Source organism: Corvus hawaiiensis, chromosome Z, assembly GCF_020740725.1.
Source record: "Corvus hawaiiensis isolate bCorHaw1 chromosome Z, bCorHaw1.pri.cur, whole genome shotgun sequence".
Taxonomy (NCBI): domain Eukaryota; kingdom Metazoa; phylum Chordata; class Aves; order Passeriformes; family Corvidae; genus Corvus; species Corvus hawaiiensis.
The window spans coordinates 61,977,023-61,990,941 of NC_063255.1; the positions used below are offsets into that span (position 1 = coordinate 61,977,023).

Here is a 13,919-nt window from a genome sequence, read left to right on the forward strand (position 1 = left end):
GTACCCTTGTCGCAGTTTTGGAGACAGACGAGCGACAAGACTCACTGGGCTCATGCACAGCAGCCCACTTTCATTGACTTTTCTTCCCCAGTATAAGTTGACCACTTTTCAGGAACTGAAGTGGTCACAAAAATCTGCCAAATGAAATGTAGTTATTTTGTGCACATTTAAAATAGATAAAAAGAGTCTATTTTCCTCTTTATACACGGTGCCACAAAAGTGCATCTTCGTGCCCAGGGAGAGAGCACGGCAGAAATGGGACAAAAGACAGAGAGGAAAGAAAACTTTTAGCCTCCACAATGCACCTGTTGAAGGGTTTAGTCTGCAGATGTGTTATCATGAAACTCGTTAGTCTAATCCCAAAATGTATTTTCAAGTAAGAACTTATGTTTGTGAAAAGACTAATTCACAGAAAAGCTCAATACAGTGGAATGCAGAGGGAAGATGTGTTTGCAAGCTCTATGTCCAGTTTTGGTACTAGGTCTTTGGCAATGATGCTGACTTAATGATGTTGTTTTTTCTTCTGAATAAATGTAACAAAACTTTCTTTGGAGTCATAGAATCCTATAACTTAGGAAAGTTTGGTTTGAGCTTCTGGGTTGCCAGAACCATATCTAAGGAAAGGGCTGCTCAGGCTGCAGGGTACTGAATACCAGTAGCTGAGGCTGTCTTTGAGTATCCATCTTGCAATTATGACTGGTTGGTGCCCAGTGAACCTGTGAATGCTATTGGGACTTCAGCTCCTCAGTGACAGAGCGCTTTTGAAATGATGACTTTAGTTCCTAAGTCATTGAATTGGCTTTGAAAACTTTTTTTTCTCAGAGGCTTGTTGAAAAAACTATGGAATACACTGTTACCCTTGACTCACAGCTACCCTTGGCTGCAAGTGTAGATGCACAAGGTCCTGTGCTATCTGGTGTTTCTTAGACACTGAAATTTTTTAAAGAACCAGGTTTTATGAACATTACAAGACCTCTATTCTTATGGGCATCTGTGCATGTCAGAGGTCCATCTTGGGATGGTGACAAGATAAACTGCTGTGTTGTAAGAGAGGAGGAAATCTCACAGGATGCTGAACCACTGAATCTTTATACTGTATTCTTGAAAAAAGAACACATGTACCCTGTGGTATATTTCACTAGTTCTTAAATGACATTATGCTATATAGTGTCACTTGTATGGTTTAGTTGTGCCTGCTCCATATATTTGCATCCGACATTTTGGGAGGCTTTCATAAACAAACAGACCACTTACTGTAACTCAGGAGTAATACAACTTGCTACTGAGTTCAACACAATTATTTTTATTTCAAACAACTCATACTTTCACAAATAAAACTGTGAAGTAGAATCTCAAGTTACATTCACAAATTTTGTTTCCAGTTTTATCTTAAGTAGTACTATTATTAATGAATATTGGCTGAACCTTGATTCAAATTCATTGTATACATGTTTAATTTATATTTTGTTTTTTTCTCTCTCTTTCTCTCCCTCCTTGTCTCTTTCACCTTTTCAACAGTCCTGGTACCTGGGCTAGCTTGGTTCCTTTCCAAGTATCAAATAGGACACCGATCCTGCCGACAAATGTCCCAAATTATGGTTTGAACATAATTGGAGAGCCTTTCCTTCAAGCAGAAACAAGTAACTGAGGGAAACAAACTTAAAAGCAAAATTTAAAAAAAAAGGAAAAAAGAAAAGAAGACAGTATGAGGAAAGAAACTGAAGAAAGAAGAAAAAAATAGACCAGCAATTGCAGCTCTTACAATCACTAATTCCCTTATGGTTGAAACTGAAATGGTATACAAAGGGTCGATGATATTTCACTGATGAGTAGAATGCAGCTCCTGCTAAGTAGCCTTTGTTATATGAAGTCCGCTGGGAAATAGATGTTCTGTCTCTGACAATATATTTTAACTGACTTTCTAGATGCCTTAATATTTGCATGATAAGCTAGTTCTATTGGTTTAGTATTCTTGTTGTTTACGCATGAGATCACTATTCCTGGTTATCTCACAAAACAAAGGCTAGGCAGCAGCAGCAGAGCTGCAGGAGGACAAGGGCCGTGAGCCAGCCATTTTCTCAGCAGTCTGATTTCTAAATGTTTTAAAAATAAGCTCTGTAGCCTTTAGTTATCAGTATGGATTTATTAAACTTTGGCCCTTAATTCAGCCTTTTTCTAGTGTGTTATGCAGTTTGAAATTTTCAATCAGTATGGACACACAGGCTCTATGGAAGAAATGCCTCTACGCAGGTAAAAGTGTTATCTTCTCATGCAACAGTAAAAAAAGAAAAGGAAAAAACTGACATTTTCCCCACTAAAGAAACACTTACAGAGGCAAGTGCAATTTAAAAATCATATCTAAGAGGTCATCACTATAAGTCCTTCAGCCCTTGGACTCTAAATTGAGGGGATTAAAAATAAAAATAAAAATTGCTTTGAACAAACTTATTTTTCCCCTCAGTTTTTGAGGGCATTAAAAGGCATTAAGTCAAGACAAATCATGTCCTTGAGAATAAGAAATCAATGGAAATACAGCACTTATGTTGGTTTAGCTGCTGCCTCCTCGGAGGGGTAGGATTTATTTATTTAAAGTTACTTGTTGCATCAAGAACCCATAGGGTTTACATGTTTCTGTAAAATCTACATCATAGAGACAAAGACATAGGCAAATCCATGTCACAAGGGCAAAGCTTACCGTTTACAAACTGGTAATACCAGGATGGGGATATGTTGTATTTAAATAATGCACTCTTAATGTAAGTCTATTTACAGGGTGCTGTAAACTTGCATGGTGCTTTCAGAAGTTAGCCTTGTTCAACAATTTTCACATATTGACAGGAATATAATGTGCATGGGCAGACATTTTGCCTCTATGTCTCTTTAAAAATTTAAAATACTCTTTCCAGTAATCCTAATTTGCACGAAGATATAATGTCCACATTACGTGCCTTGCCTTGAAATCTAAAAAAAATGGAAAAAAACAAAAAAAGAAAAAAACTACAAAAAAATTGACATCACTACACTTGTTTTGCTGCATTTATTATAATTTTAAATCTTTACCATTTTTATGACAAAATATTTTGTACTCCAGATGCGAAAAATGTGTGACATCATGGATTTTTTAGACAGTTATACCTTTATCTCACATTTATAAAGCATATCATGGCTGTGTATAGTTGCCGCTTAAGAATTGTAATCGACCAGCAATATTTTCAGTATTTTGGTGTTTTTTCTATTATCCTTTCATGTTTTTCATCTTCCAATTAATATTGGGGGGAGGGGATACAAATTTATATGAATTATGCAATACCAAGTTTTGCCTATGTAGGTAGTGCTTTTAGCTGTATTGGTTACTATAGGTAAGTACACAGATTTAAAAAAAAAAAAAAAAAAGAATAATGTATGCTTTTTTTGTTTGTTTTAATTGACCAAAGTGGGTACTGCTATTTTTGCAGTGTGATGAGGTCCTTTTCTGTACTGAGAGGTGGACAGGGGATTTTTTTTTATACATACATATATATATATTCTGGGGTGGGGGGGGAGGATTTTTAACACTTTACAGTGTAGCTGTGAAGCAGTGCACCCTTAGCCAGGCAAGGGCTGCAAAGCAACTGTTCTGCCTACTGTGACAAACTTTCAAATCGGTTCCCTCTTTTTAACTTCCCACCTGGGGTGCAAGCTGAAATCATTTCTGGATTTAAAAAATAAATAATGAATTCTGTTGGAGGCAGACTTGACTTGAGGAAATTGTTTTACTTCAAGGTTTTTTTTCATGAGAAAGAGAGACAGATGGAGAAAGAGGTCAAGACCCACAGTGAGATGAAGCCTTTTCCATTCTGGCAAAGATAGTGCATCCTAAAGTGTTCATGTTAGAAAATGTTTTTAGCTCAGAATGACAAAGACACTCACTTTGTCTAGGAAATGCAAGTACAGGGCATCTTTGCTGGCATAATTCCACTGACTCCAGTGTACTCTGGAATTGCTCATGCAGAAAATTTGCCCCCCCTTATCCTTCTTGATTTTTTCCTGTACATAATTTTTTTTTATATTCCACTCCCTTCTCACCCTGCCAAGTTTGTTAATTCAGCATTTGAATTACAACTTTCAGCCTGCTTGGGCTATGTCAGAGATTTGCAGTCTTCTCTTCTGATAGAGCAGATCAGATGGAGAGCCCTGGGGTGTAGTAGAGAAGGAGTTTCTTTTTGTAAGGAATTAGATCATGGTGGAAATTAGTGTGTTTCCAGTAAAATCCCATTTGCAGACCAGTAGTGGGCCTATTGCTGGTGACCTCTTCACACAAGGGATCTTTGCAATGCATGGCTCAACACAGGCTGATTTTTTCTCTAAAACACATTCTCCAATTAGGGTAAAAGCAGAGGAGCGTATAACCATGTGGATGGGAAAATTCATCCCTCGCAGTTGTCTCTGTGTTTTGGAGGTTTTCCTGCCCTGGAGCAGTCCCAGAGGCGCAGCTCCAGCAGCAGTCACCCCAAGGAGCACTGGTTGGGGGCGTGCCACCATCAGTCCCTTCTGGTTCAAAGTGTGGTTAAGAGCAGTAGTGGTGGCACGTCCCCATGGCTCCAGGGAGAGAGAGTGTGTAGGCAGGGCTTGAATGGCTACAAAGACAGGAGCCTTTGAGATTTGCTAAACTGGAAAAAAAAAAAAAAGAGAAAGATAAGACACAGACACAAAAAGAAATGTGGGGTTCTTTTTTGGAGCCCCTCAGTAATTTGTTTGCTAAGCACATGGCAAAGTGTGCTAGACCCAAACAGAGTGCACCTCGGTCTCTAGCCTGGTATGTGTTGTCCTTTACACATCATGATACAGAGCAGTTTGGGAGCAGAGGTGTGCTGGGGGCATGTCCTTGATTAGTACCATTAACAAGGTGTTCTCTGAAAGCTTTTTATAGCACATTGGGACAAAACTGGAACAAGTTCAGGCTTCAACATGAAATATCCAGAATGATGATTGCCCTTTGTAGGAAGATAGATGCTCTTATTTTATTTTTTTATCTCTAGCCTCCTGTATGAAAAGATGCTGAGCTTAAAGATGCAATTTTTTAGAGACATAATCTCCTTCCTTAAACTGGGTTATTCAACAACTGTGGGTTTTTGTCACCTACCTCTCTAATAGAGAAGCCTGCTTGGAAGATAACGAACTTTTCATTTTTTTAATGTTTGGTTTTAGGTTGGCTTTGTTGGTTGGTTGTGTTTTAAGCTCAGCATTCAAAAGATTAAGATAAGACTGAGAACTCAAATCCAGTCTCTGGCCTCCTCCTTCACCAGGAAGTGTATTCTGACTAAATTGAGCCACCCCGTTCTATGTGCACTGTTCTGCCTTTATTAAGTTGCTTTGCAGCCCTGGCCTCATGGCTGTGCCACTGAAGTGTGTTTCCCCTGGAGTGACATGAACGCTTGAGGCTTGACTAAGAAAAAAAAAAGGCAGTGAAGGAGACTGTACATAAAGACATGGCAAAAATATTAATTATAGCAATATAGTTGTGGGGTGATGTTCAGGTGGGCATCTCCATTGAAAATATGTGAATGAGTTTGTGAAGCTGCAAGTAGCAAGAAGAAAGGATGATCTTCTGAATAAACCGCCTACCTTGTAGACAGTAATTTGTACACTGTATAGTTTTGTTAAGAATTTTTTTTTTTAATTAAAATACCCTTGTTTGTAAAGCTAACTTTTTAACAATTATAATGGAAATGCCTTTCCATTTTTAAACAAGAATATTCTTTGTTTAGAAACTGGACTTGGGTTAAAACTCTCCAGTTTCTTAATTTATGTATTAAGAAAAATCTGTCCATGTTAGGAGTTATTTCGCAGATTCCTATGCTTGAAAAGCGTAGGTTACTAATCCTTTAAAAATGTAAATGGAGAAAAGTTATATTTTATGAAGGTTATTTTGTTGTATTTAGTATTGGAAAAGTTGGTTTTCAGAGCATTTCAAAATGTTGGAAGTACCACTGTCTTTTTTATTAGTATATATGGCCTTTAGCAAAAGTTTTTGTGATTGTTACATGATGGTATTTAAGATTAGGTTCACAGAGCTATTCAGGATAGGCAGAGAGCTAAAACAGTACTTAAGTCTCACACAGCTGTGTCCTCAGGGAGCAGAATTTTGGATTTGCAACTTGTAGCTTCATAAGGACTTAATGAAAGAGATTGCACAAAGACATCTGTGACACCGGAGTGTGTTCTGTACCTAAACCTAAATTATATATACTGTGTGAGATTATGAAGGCTGCAGAAAGTTATCCCATATTCAGTGTACAGTTTTCACTTTTAATGAAAAAACTCTCTAATGTTGCTGGCAGTAAGGCCCCAAGCATGACATCCTCTATGGTTTACATGATCCTGTCAAGGTCTTTTGTTAACGTTAACCAGCTGTATGCTCCTGGATTTTTTAATTTGGTTTCTATAGAAAAGAAAAAAAAAGAGAGTAAAATCACATGCCAGCTAATCAAGTTAAACAGGAAAGGCTCAAAGCTGAATGTTCTACTCCATGCTGAAGGAGCTGAAAACTGCCTCCTTCTTATTTGCACTTTCTGCTAGTTCCCCAGTTTTAATAATTCCTCAAAATTGTGTGGGTGTGGTGGAGCACTGCAGTTGGAGGATAACATGGACCACTGATTTTGCCCTTTAACCCTGCACAATGACCTTTGCATCAGCCAAACTTATTGCCATGACAACTCTTTGTACTGTTTCCATGCCACAGCTCTGTTGGTCACGTTGTCAATAGTAAAGGGGACAAGTTGGAGACGGTCAATTTTTACTTTTTTTTGTTGCAAATTTTTCTTCAATGGTTGTAAGTAGTTGTTTGGTTTTTTTTTTGATAAAAGGGTTCACTAGTTAGTACTCTTTAGAAATATCTGTGTGTTGCAATTCAGATGTATGTTGAATTTGTGAAAAGGGCTTCAGTGTCACTAGCATCATGATATCCTGGAATAAGCCTTTGATACTTTCATTGCATGATACCATAACAGTAAAACAAAAGGTGGCCTGAATAAAGGGAGAGCAGTGTGAGCTAGTGACACTAAAGCCAGTCTTTGTATTACTGTATTTTTGACAGAATGGTTTTGAAAACTGTGCTACAGGGACTGATGTGGCAAATGTATCTCTATATGCAGAAGGAAGTTTTTTAAGAAGTATGGCTTATTATGCATTCTTCATTGAGGGCATTGAAGTTGCATGGACTGATAGAAGTTGATGCAAAATGAGAAAGAAACAAAAACCAGCAAAATGTTTACCAAAAAACTCAAACAAATGAGCAGTGCCTGTTCAATTTCACAGTCTCTGTTGAGTTCAGTTGTAAATATGTTTCAGATAACATTTTCTTCAAAAATAATCTCTACAACATTGTAGAATGTGAGGGGTTCCTCAATCCCAGGCATAGGCTTCTCAAGAGCTGCATTAGATTATGTCTTCATCAAGCTGTTAATTTGTGCTTATATCATATAGAACTTTTAGTAATCTGGGAAGAGGCACCCCATCTCAATGATATTTCTCTGAGAAAAACTTTTGTAGGGCTGTGTGTTTCTTTAGATACATTTAGTACAACTATAGGTGACAAGTAGTCAGTTATTGCTTGCTAGCTACATACCAGGGTTGATCCATTTTAAAACTTTTGGCATTTTTCCCCATACTGTAGGCCATAAATCTTGAAGGTCCCATTTTAATTAAAAAAAAGGTGCATGCAGAGTCTTGGTGTAATGAACCTTCACTAGGAGGATGCATTACAGTACAGCTACTTAATTTTGGAATTAGGGCCCTCTGGCATCAGACCTGATTTTAGCCTGAGTGTTAACAAAGGTTTTTATTGTGCCTGGTTGGAGGATAATAATGTTCTTTTTGGTACTTTTTTTTTTAGGTTACAAATGAACTCAACTGCCACAAGTTTTAAACTGGTGTAAATCAAGCTTGACTTAATGTGATTGTTACTGTTATATCCAGCCTATACTGCTAGCAGCTGCTCATACTGCAGTCAATTACTGGAAGCGGATATATTTCCTATGCAAAAACTGTTTAAACAATAAAAATGAGCTATGCTACAGACCTGGTCTTACGTTTTCTTTTCTAAGAGTCATAACTGGCAGTATCTCAGAAACAAACCTTAAACCTTGTAGCCTGACAGTGTGGCACAACTTACGGAGCTCTCTGTATACCTAGTTTAGATTTAATGTATTTGTTTGCACACATTTGGGCTTAGCTTACACAGAAAAAGAAGGAGAGCAAGAACAGAATGAAATACAATCAGGTAATCCGTTCAGTTTAATTTTTCTGTTTAGTTTTCATCATCGTGTTTAACCAACCCTACAAATTATACAGGTGATCTTGGTGCCAGACTGATTTTTGCTTTTATATATTCTTCACAAATATTTGTAGCTCTGCAGCCTATTATTTTATAACTATATAGATTCATAGCCAGTAGTTTTCCACCTGTTAGACAGGAAGACAAACCACATTCCTAGGCCCTTATCCTATCTTGCTTCTTCTGAGAACCAAGGTTGAGATACTCTCCCATAAACAACTAGCGAGGAAGGGGGGCTTCAGAAGAGGGTCGAACCAAGAGGGAGAATTACCTGATCACCACATCTAATTGGGGATTCTTGTCAATTATACTAATTTGCTAAATTTATAAAACTGTACTTGCTCTGTGTCACGTGTGCATCTTCAGCACATTTTCAGTGTGTATTTCAGCTTGCTGTGAGCCTGAGGGGACCCTTCATAAAATGTAGCTGCATTTTATCACCTAATTGTGTCTGGCTCATGATTTTAGGGACCAGAAAAAGGCATCAATCTGCACTGCATCTCCTGTGATATAAGATTAGGCATGATAGCAGAAGGGCAGGAGACCTCTGTTTTCTTTTAACCTTCTTGGTTTTTGACAGACTTTTGATTTCCTAACTGCTGTCATGATTACATTTTCATTAAATAAAGACAGTAAGATCCAAGCTTCCCAAAATTCTTCCTGAAACCAGAAACACTTATCTTGGGTCAAGACCTTTCAACTCTACAAAAGAATTATTTCTCAAAAGTGTGAATTAGATGTATATATGGGATGTTTCATTCAGCTCTTGTTCCAGGAAACAGACCGTTTTCTTCTTAGACCATTAGGACTCCATAAACCAGTAGTAGCAGTTAGCAAGAAACATGAATATGGTCAAAAGACTGGTGGGATAATAGTGTAAAGACTTAAACTGGATTATGTATAAATCATCAAATTTTGTCCCACAGTGAAACTAAACAGCTCTCCATCTACTTAGATAAAAGTATTCTGCAGTTTCTAAAACATAAGTTTTATCCAGTTCCAACTAGTAGTGTGAAAAAGGTAAAGTGGTTTGTTATTTTTCCCTACTGTTTTTTTTACGCAAAGACCATTTGTTTATGAAATGTACTAATTTTTCTGGGAGAGGCCCTTTGTTGTGTGTGTGTCTTTCCAAAACAAATTGTCAGGCATGAAAATTTAGGAAATTCAAATGATTTTTCCTGCTGGGGTTTCATTAAATGATGTCATTTGGCCATGATTTGAAGACTATATTAAGGACTTCAGGTTCCATGTTAAAAGATCCAAACCAGAAAACTTTCCTGCATAATCCAGAGATAATTAAGTTCACTCCTACCTCCCCATTCTGTTAAGAAAATGCCCTACTTCTCCAGCCACTCTTAAGCCCTGTGCAAAGCACACCACTGATGAAGCCTGCAGCAATCCTGCATGACTTTGAAGCCCCATTCTATGCAAGCCAGCTGTAGGGTGGCATGACGAAAATAGCTCAGGAAAGAGAATGGCAGCTGCCTGACACTGCCAGTGCCACAGCCAGGGCTGCAATGCCATGCTCAAGATACACAATACAGTGTCTAAGAAGACCAAAATGAAAGTAGCAGGAAGGAGAGAATGCAAAGACCGTGACTTGCAACTTTGCGGTGAGTACAAAAAGGGGAACACACCTGGTTCAGGCCTTTCTGTTTTCCCATTTGCAAGATTTTTGAGAAGAAATGGACAAACAATTATTTTTTTTTCCAAGTCCAGTGTTGTTTTTGTGTATTTTCTCACAAGATTAAAAATTGTTATTGAAAAATAACATAAATCTTGACACCAGATCTAAACACATATGCAAGCAACAAAGTAGAATTGTGCAGTGCCACCTCACAGATTTTTGCTGCTTAAGTCATTAAATGAAATTCTTAAATCTTTGCTATATCCTGGATTCTTTTTGAGTCTTATCTTAATTTCTATGCTGGTTACTGGTCTAAATTTGCACATTATAACTGTTGGTCAATCAGCTTCCGGTTTCTTGGGTAAAGGTTAAAGCAAACATAGTCTTAGCATCTTGCTTGTGAGCCTCAGCCCATGGGCATCCGTTTCTTTGGGGATGCTCCCCTGATGTTCTGTTTCTTTGGATCTGTTCCCCTGAACGCTAGGGGACCGTTGGGAGTGTTTAGCTGCCTGTATCTGAGTCACAGTCAGGAGTGTCTGTGAACACAAGAAGGTTACTGAATGCAAGGACGGAACCAAATTTTGGCTGCAATTTGCTGGAGGGATGAAAAGTTCATCGCTGCTATCCAGGTGATTCTCATGCACTTTGTCGTATCTCCACTCAAAAGAGCTGCAGCCTGAAATCTTTCTGGTAAGGTAACTACAGGATTGTTTCACAGGATTGTTTCATAGATAGGTTATATAAGTCACCCTTAGAAATGGTAGAACTACGTCCACCAAGATTTTAAAACAGAGACCACTCTAAAACAAATTGTTGGCATTGTCAGACTTTGACAGACATATGCAGAACCTAAACAAGATCTTCATGAGAAGAGGTATCCTCTTCTGGCCTGGCAAATACATCTTTGGAGTGTCCCCTAATAGCTTATTTAAGGTCCTTGACATGAGATGAGCCACTCTTACCAAGGCCATTACCCACAAATGTTGATGGACTGAGCTGCTGAGAGCTGTAAACATTTATCCAAAGCTGAGCAAGGATTCAAGTGTGTCTTGAACTCAATTACCTTTTGTGGCGTTCACCATTACGTTGTACGCTGGTCCACTTTTCTTAATCTGTCATATCAGTATGTTCTCCAGAGAAAGAACGGAGTGAACCAAGTTACAGGACATTGTAAAATATAAAGCTTAAAAAACCTGAACATATGGCAGCTAAGAGAACACCACCAGTCTTTCATATCAACATTCTCTTACAGCTGGCTTCTGCACATGCTGTTATGAGTATCTAAGCAGAACCTGCTGCTTAAAAAAAAAGGGAGTGAGGGGTAGGTGGGACCTGCTCCTCTGGAAAGTTGACTGATGCCACTGGAGTCATTAGAAATCTGTCAAATGATTTTTAACAAGTCTTATTAAAATCTGCCCATATTGCTGGCAAGGCGCCCTAATTAAGGTGAAGATGTATTTTTTTCCAGGCCTTGATATGCATACTCTTTTCTTTTTTCCCGAGGTGGACACCTTAGGGTGAAAGGAGATGCTCAAAGCAGAAAATATTAGTTTCTGCTGCTAAGATGATGCTCACTACTAAGAAAATGGCCTCCATTGACTATATTTAGATGCACTGCAGCTGCCACAACCAGCACATATTGCAGTGAGCAGACCGGCAAGAAAGTCTGATACACCACAGGACTGGGGCAGGGGTAAGAGATATATCTCTACATAACTGACAAGTCAAGCTCTGCAGCACTGTGAAGCTGGAACCATATCAATTGTAAACAGCTGTCTATTCAATTTTCAGGAACTCTCTGATCAGATAATTGCTGATGTTTCAAGAAACAAATGTTGCCCCCAGTAAGAGCACTGAAATGCCACACAATGCAATGAGGTCACCAAAGGGTAAGTGGGGGCTTTAATACTTAAACACTTTTCAGACATTATTCTGGTTTTAAAACACCTCTCCCTCAAATTATTTGAGATTGAAATATTTCCCTCAGTATTTTTCTGCTGAAGTACATTGAAAAAATGTCACAGTTACTTACAGTGGATTTGTTTCACAGACCAGAAAAGATGGATCTGTGAAAACCATTAGAAGATGAGTGTATTTTCTATTTCATGGAGACAAGAATACAAAGATAAGGTTGGGGTTTTTTGGGTGGTGGTTTGGTTTTGTTCCTTTTATTGCCTTTTTTTTCTTCTTCTTTTTAGGTGGCATCCTCAGTCCCTCCTTTTGAAAGAATGTGATACAGGAATTCACTTTGTATCCAATACCTGAAATGTCTAATGTATGCTAGTTTGTTTTGACTTTGAACAGGAGAGGAGGAGACACACCACAATACTCATAAAATGCACTCAGTAATAAGGAAATTAACAAAATATAACACAATGCCTCTAAGACTCAGAGGTTGCACAAGTTGGATATATCAATATGTGGGCTGTAAATGAGTTAAGGCACTTTGGAGGATGTGAAAGTGAGGTAAGCAGATCATGCAAACATGTTCACCTGTTAATCTTAGTGCCATCTGGGCATGCTATGCAAGCATCACACAAGCATGACTGTCACTTTACAGGTGCCGGCATCACTCTGCTCAGGACAGACAGCAGCAAGAGCTGTGGGGTCCTGGCAAGCCCGGACTGGTGTATCAGTAGGAGGCTCCCACAGTACGTGCTGTGGATGGTGTGTTCCTTTAGGATAGTAGCTTTTGATCTTTGGTCCTAAGAAACCTTGGGGATCTTTGGAACACTTCTGTAAAGGAGTGGAATAGGGAAGATAAAATGAGTGGTGGCCTTCTAGTAGCTAGTTTTCCTGTCACACCATTATGTTTTGAAGGAGATATGCAAGACACCTTCACAGCAGTTTTTAGATTTATAATCCTTCTGTTCAGAACTGTGATGTTTCATGCAAAGAGCAAGGTGAGGAACAGAAACCCCTGCTATCTTATACATTTATAAATTAATTATTTTCCATTTTGATAGTTGTTCAGAGGGTCCCAGGAGGATGATATTAGGGTAAGACAGGAAAAGAAGGAGTCTTGTCCTGTGCTCAAGGATGAAATTTGACTGGGCACAGCATCTCACTATGAAACATCAAATCTCTCTGTTCGCTGTGTTCTAGGGACAGACAGAGAGCTGACATATCCAGGCTCACAGTGGGATTCATAAACAACTCCGGTGAACATCTACAGCAGAAAAACAGATCATCTTGGAGGAAGAAATACTTTATAAACTTGGAATACAGAAAAAAGTATTGTGGGAAATTTAGAGTGCTTGACCTGGTTTCTTTATCAAATATACATGACAAACAATGGTAGGAATATGCCTTTAAGCTGAAGCCAGGCAATTTAAATTAAAAAAAAAAAAAGATTTTATTTTTTAAACATTGATGTTACTAATAAGCAACCAAAAGAGATGGTAGAGCCTTCAGCTCTTGTATTCAAGTAAGCGATGCATCTTAAGCTGTTTTTCCATCCAATGCAAAAATTATATTCATAATAAAAACAAAGAATATCTGGATAAAATAAACTAGACTGTCATGATTGGACTTCAAACCAGACTGGTGCCATACTGTGTTACTTAGCGCCTTTTGTGGATGTCTGTTTATGAACATGCAATGCTTTAATTCCTTCTGCTATCTTTCAGTGTTACTGCTGAGGACTGACTTACTGATAAGAAAGTACAAAGCGATAGGTTAAAATGGTTGTTGTAGCAGTGGTGGAAGCAGGAATTATTCAGAGGTTTTCTTTCTTGACCATTTCATTCTACGTACAAATAAAAAATTCTCAGTTCTGAAACCAAATGGATTGATGGATATTGAACTGTACCTTATACTTTCAAAATAAAATCTGTACATTATCCAAGCTTGGATTTAAAAGTTTTATTTCTGTTTGAGAGGCTCCATCAGTTTTTATTTTAAACTTTGACTTGCTATTTACAGTTTAATTCTTTTTCAGTAATCTACTGAAATATTTCCTGAATTCTACCTGGGTTT

The 13,919-nt window shown here is 38.1% G+C and overlaps 1 protein-coding gene across 10 annotated transcripts in view; it reads left to right on the top strand.

The window, feature by feature from the left end:
* Positions 1 to 8,056, top strand: part of NFIB (nuclear factor I B) — a 266,788-nt gene extending 258,732 nt beyond the window's left edge. For 8 of the 10 annotated variants that reach the window (XM_048292694.1, XM_048292695.1, XM_048292700.1 and 5 more), the window contains one exon: positions 1,519 to 8,056. In XM_048292694.1, the coding sequence (XP_048148651.1) occupies positions 1,519 to 1,648 (130 nt within the window). In that variant the 3' untranslated portion in view covers positions 1,649 to 8,056. The remainder of the gene's footprint in view (positions 1 to 1,518) is intronic. The other 2 variants (XM_048292699.1, XM_048292705.1) reach the window with 1 other exon arrangement.
* The last annotated feature ends 5,863 nt before the right edge of the window (positions 8,057 to 13,919 follow it).